At 35.3% G+C, this 6,000-nt stretch overlaps 1 protein-coding gene across 1 annotated transcript in view; it reads right to left on the bottom strand.

Annotated features, from left to right (window-relative positions):
• Nucleotides 1-212: 212 nt before the first annotated feature.
• The window catches only part of TRPC6 (transient receptor potential cation channel subfamily C member 6), a 75,791-nt gene continuing 70,003 nt past the window's right edge, over nucleotides 213-6,000 (bottom strand). Inside the window, exons 10-12 of the mRNA XM_030949879.1 lie at nucleotides 3,773-3,856; nucleotides 1,278-1,353; nucleotides 213-502 (exon numbers count right to left, since the gene is read on the bottom strand). Of these exons, the coding sequence (XP_030805739.1) occupies nucleotides 351-502; nucleotides 1,278-1,353; nucleotides 3,773-3,856 (312 nt within the window). The 3' untranslated portion in view covers nucleotides 213-350. The remainder of the gene's footprint in view (nucleotides 503-1,277; nucleotides 1,354-3,772; nucleotides 3,857-6,000) is intronic.

The following is a 6,000-nucleotide window of genomic DNA, read 5'->3' as shown; positions in this document are numbered from 1 at the left end:
CAAAGGGAAATTTGCAAAAAACGAACAGTTAACATAGGAAAAGTTTCAATCTATGCTTTTAATCTTTCGTGACTGAGCTCATCAAGATTCCACTGGAATTCTAGACAGTAAATTGAGTACTTAAATTATCTCAGATCAACTATTCTTCAGCAGGTAAAGAATAAATATCTTTACTGAAGTGGTATGGTCTCCCTACTGTAGACCTAGAGGATTTGCCACTGTGTTCTTTCAATAAAGAATTGGAATGATTTAATTTCTGAATCTTTTTTAGAAATGTGAGCTAGACTTGAGGAAAACAGAAATATGGCTTTAAGTGAATTGTTAACATTCTGTTGCGTATCTTATTTTGGTTATCTCTTGCTTTCTTCTTCCTTAGAGTCAAGTGACAGTTTTTCCCCAAGTTTCCTTATAAGTTCTGCCAGATCTTCAGAATTCTGAGATTTTTCCTCAAGGAGTTCATACCGGAGACTTGAGATGTCCTGTTTAATTTCCTTCAATTCACCTGCAACAGATTTTAAAGGATCACAATATTAACAAAAGAAAAAAACAACATACCCAAATATCCCACAATTATGTTTTTTTCCCATATTTCTTTGTTGAAACAGAAGAAGTAGATATTCTGCTGCCCATTGGTGAATCATAGGATATTCTGAGTTGGAAGGGACCCACAATGACCACTGAGTCCAGCTTTAAGTGAATGGTCCAAATGGGGATTAAACCCAAACTCTTGATGTTATTAGCACCATGCTCTCACCAGCTGAGCTAACCTCAGTGAAATGGTGTCTTAGGGATAGGAATACGAAGATGCAGTTCAGGAATCAAACAAATCTGAAGGCAAAAGTGTGAGAGACCATGAGTTCACAAAACTCACATGATCTATTTGATGGAAAATGCTGTTCTGCTGCAAGAGAGATCACAGAATCATAGTCACAGAATAATTTATGTTGGAAAAGACCTCTAAAATCACTGAATCCAATCATTAACCCATCACTGCCCAGACCACCAGATCTTTAAAGAACCAGATGATCCTGAAGGGCCCTTCCAAACCAAACTATTCTATGATTCTATTATTACTACATGTAGCAACACATTTTAACACTTGTCATATCAGTGAAGTTTCTGACGGGACAGGAGAGACATAAATCCCATCTCTTCAACAGCATGTTAATTTTGCCTCTTGCACTTGTAAAGATGTGAAGTGGATTAAGTATTTTGGAAATATATAATCACTTTAGTTTGATTCTCTGATGAAACAGACAATTCATCAACATACTCACCTTCATTGACTTCATCACTTTCCTTATCTATCTGCGCTTTCAACACGTATCTTTTAATAAGACGCTTCATTATTTTCTGCAGAGAAGAAACAAAGGAAAAAGGAGTTTTCTTAGTTGGACTAGTATTGTTATGACATTTCAAAGTAAGAGCTCTCATCCTGATTTCAGCTGGGACAGAGTTCATTTTCCTTTTAGTAGCTTGTACAGTGTGAGTTTGGGTTAGTATGAGAATAGTGTTGATAACACACTGCTGTTTTAGTTGTTGCTGAGCAGTGATTACCCAAAGGCAAGGACTCTTCAATGCCTCATGCTCTGTTGCTGAGCAGGTGCACAGGGAAGGAAAATGGTTGGGACAGCTGAACCAAGCTGGCCAGAGGAATATTTCATACTATAGAGCATCATGCTCAATATAGAAACTGGGGAGGCTTGGCCTTGAGGGGTGATCACTGCTCCTCTGTATCTCTTTTTCATTGCTACTGCTACTACCACTACTACTACTTTTTTTTCTTTATTTAAATTAGTGAAGTATCATTATCTCAACTCACAAGTTTTACCTTTTATGATTCTCCTCCTCATCCCATGAACTTGGAAGGGGGCAGTGTGGGGGCAGTGAGTAAGCAACTGTGTGGTACTTAGCTGATAGATGGGTTACACTGACACCTCTGTTACCTTCTGTTGCATTCAGATACTTCAGTGTAGAATTTGACAAATTAAAGAAATTTAATGTAAAAATCTCTGCTTTCATCTGCAGGTGATATTTAACCTTTACAATTCTGCATATATATATATATACTTGAAAGTTAGAGAACTAAAGACAATCTTATGAATGTTATAATTCATAACCTTTAACCTGCTACTGGAGGGTGTAAGAGCTATTAATACAGTTGCATCTTTGATCTCCAAGTGAAGAATAAAGGCCAGATGAAGCCATCTGGCCTTTATTGCCACACAAAGATGATAATGACCCTGCTTAGCATTGCTAGTTGCTAAATCCCTTTGTTGTTAGTTTATTTGAATCTATTTTGATATATTTGCTAAGTTATGTTTTCCCAGTGTAGGGCTTGCTTAGAGAAAATGGGATCCAAAATTCTAACTCATTTAAGTGTCTCAGCTGGGACTCATCTAACCAAAGACAGATACTTTCTAAGGTAAATATACGTATCTCTCATCTTTATTTCCTTCTATGGATAAAATAAGCAAACCTGAGAGCACAACTCATCTGAGACAACTAAAACTGATCAAATAGCTTATACCATGAGAATGACCAACCTCTCTGCTAATAATAATGGGAATCTAGGCCAGCAAATTTATTGTAAATTTTACCTTTCCATGAAAAAAATGAATTCTGGCCCTGATTCTCCCAACAGTTCAAATTACTTAAAAAAGAAAAAGGTATCCAAGTACATTTTACAATATGTATTTCTGCCTTTGGGTTTAATATTTTCATAGGGTGTAGTCCATGACAACATAATACTTTTTCTTTTCCATTTTAAGATAGAAAACATTCATAGATTTATATGTCTGCTTTTGTCTCCACAATAATAGAGCTGGCCAGAGCTGGTTTTGAGGTGAGTCATGCCAGATTAGTGGTCCCAGGCCATCACTGCAGTCACACTTGCAAGGTCAGCAGCTGTACTGTTTATCATAATGATCCAAGAATCTTTCAAATACAAAGCCACACTACATGTTTATGGGGCAGATTTTTAATCTTAGCATCTATCCCTGCATCATAATGAAATTGGCTGTGAAAAAGTGAGGGAGTTTTTGGAACAGATTCCTGTAGACACTGCGTAACATAAAAGTGGAGCAGAGCTAGCCTGCCCAAGGGAAAAATCTCTCTTGTGGTCAATAAAGTATACTCATTTTGTGTACCTTTTTTCATTCAGATTGTCTTTTTATATTGCCCAGGTACCTCTTGCTTCTTCCTTTCCACTCATTTTGTAGTATTACAAGAAGGAAAGAAGCAGTCTCTGGACCAGAATAGCTGAGATTTATGAGGACTGTGCTGGGTCTCTTTATACTTAACTGCACAAAGGCTCATTTGCAGTTGTTTAGGAGGCAAAGGAAAACGAGATTGCATTGATAGGATAAAGGCTGACAGATACTTGCAGTGCTTGAGGCATTTGTATGTAGAGATGTGCCACAATAAGCTGATCTGCTTCAGCAAATGGAATGGAAAGATTTGGGGTTTATTTTTGGATTTCTCAGTTCACATTGTGCAGTTGAGGACTCAACTCTAAAATTAAGAACATTTCTCTAAAGCACACAAATAAATTGCACTATAAGGGTACCATTTCAGAAACAAAGAGGAGTGAAAAACACCCTCAAATTGTACTGCAAATACCTAAACCATTTCATTTATTTCTGACATATACAAGGTCTGTGGATTTATCCTTGACTTATGTTACTTAGCATAAATTCAAAACTGTTCTCATGCCATCACTCTGCTAGTTCTACTACTTCTTGATTTTATTTAAAAATAAACTGGTTTTTACCTGGTATTGTCTTGGAGGATTGTTTAAACTGTTTAAGTGGATTTCATCTGAGCTTCTTATACTCGATTGCTTCCTTTGATCAAGCTGAAACAGAAACATTATTTATAGTACAAAATAAATAGAATATCAATATGTATATTTCATGTATATATCCTATGACAGAAAACCTAAGGCATCACAAAATGGTGAACTGGGACTCAAGCTGAACAACTGGACTGTAGCGAACAGAAACTGCAAAACCAAATGGTATTGCTTTAGATAGAGTGGGGCCAGTTCAACAAACAGCAGTGCAAGAAGTATAAATCATAGTTGATCTGGATGAGGAATAAGTAGGACTGTCACTAAAAATTCAATTCCCTGGAATTATACATGGTCTAACCAAATTTTTACTCTTTCAAAGGATGGGACCATCAGTGCAGTGTCTCAAATTCCATGGGATCATTTTGTATTTCCATTGAACCTCTCTGTGTTGTGTCCTAATATATCAAGCATCTACTTATAAGCAGACTGGGGCACTTTGAAGCCTGTTAAATACTCTGTGGGATATGCTGGGATACAATTTGTTGACAAAAATAGGGCAGGATTTGCTGCTTACGCAGCTGTACACCGAGAGTAAGTTAAATACTATTAGATTTTGTTCAGCATTCCATAGAATCACAGAATGGTTTGTGTTGGAAGGGACATCTAAAAACAGGTAGTGCAATGCCCCTGCCATTGGCAGGGAGACCTTCTATTAGATCAGGCTTGTATTTTGATACAAAAATTTCTTAAATTTTATACAAAAATTGATTAAATCTATTGGTAAAATATATTCATTAGCAATCAATATAAAGTGTACACTGAATTTGGGAATTTTCGGTTCTTCAGAAAGATTCACAAATCTATTTGTCCATACTTTTAAAAAAACCATTATTTATCTATTTAGTCTATGTTTACTTGACTAAGCAAAAGTAATAATAAAAGATAAATAATGTAAAACATATAAAACAATTAATATTTCTCTTATATATTAATCTACATGTGGACAGGCATGTATAAAAAGGGCAAGTTACTATTTTTTATGCTTGAATAAAGCTACTTCAGATATTTTGAATATATATTAGAAAGTATAATCTTATCAAAATATTTTAACTTAAACTAGGTATCTGATTTATAATAAAAAATAATGACTAGTGAGTTTACACAATCACTATGTAATCACTATATTTTTCAGGATTTTAGAACTAATTATACTTGCTTGGGCCTCATCTACAAAACTGGGTTAAAAGAGAAAAACAATTTTCGTGCTATTTCAGCTCCTGGATTTCTCATGCACCATTTTTTGAAATAATATAGTAGAATAAGTGTAAGATCACGCTTCCTCGGCAGCAGCAGAAGGAAGTTGCCTTGGGTATTTACTACATATTTTATTACATATTTTAAAAGCAAAGTGTCATGCTGGTTACCAGTTTCAAACTTGTGTTACATTGTTTCACCTCAAAAGTTAACCTACTGCTCAATTACAATTTGATTTTCACTTGAAATAGCAAAATTGGCAATATGTGGTGAGATGAATTATGACACTGCAAACTTGTAAAAGCAGGCACACTGTAATGTCTTTATGTTAACCTTCACCCTCCAGAACAGTTTTTAAGATAATAATTTACTTTTAATTAGCCACCTTGAAAGTTCGCAGGTAAATCAGAAGTGTGAAACTTTAGATCTTCTTATGGTGTACCAGTAAAGGACACAAGATCCACTGTAAATTGCTGAATGACCACTTGGTGGCAGAGACTGCCAAGATTTCATTATCACATTTAACATTTTTAAGTCTCTTTAAGCTCTCTTTAGACACTCTTTAAGCTTCCTGCCTATGGCTTTTTTTTTTCTCCAAAATTAGTACTAGAGTGCACTCAGCCTGTGACATTGGTGACTGACCAAGAATCTGTATTTTTAAGTTACCATTTATTGAATATGAGTAACCAGAGGGGAAATTATGTAACTTAAATAAAACAATGACATAAATCCCAACCAAAATAACTCTGCTTCTAGAGTGGGGGGTGAAATATGAAATGCAGGATATTGTTTTCTGAAAACACCTTCATCTTTAAACTTGCCTCTCATTTCATTATTCTCTTGTATTACTTAAAATTCAATTCAATCAGAATAGTAATGAAATTATTATAGCTGGTTTCTTCAGCACTTTATGAATGTCTTAAATCAGAAGCTGCTGTCAACTTGCAATTCCA

The sequence above is a fragment of the Camarhynchus parvulus genome, chromosome 1 (genome assembly GCF_901933205.1).
Source record: "Camarhynchus parvulus chromosome 1, STF_HiC, whole genome shotgun sequence".
Taxonomy (NCBI): domain Eukaryota; kingdom Metazoa; phylum Chordata; class Aves; order Passeriformes; family Thraupidae; genus Camarhynchus; species Camarhynchus parvulus.
Note: the sequence above shows the minus strand (reverse complement) of the source record. Positions and strands in the feature narration are given on the sequence as shown.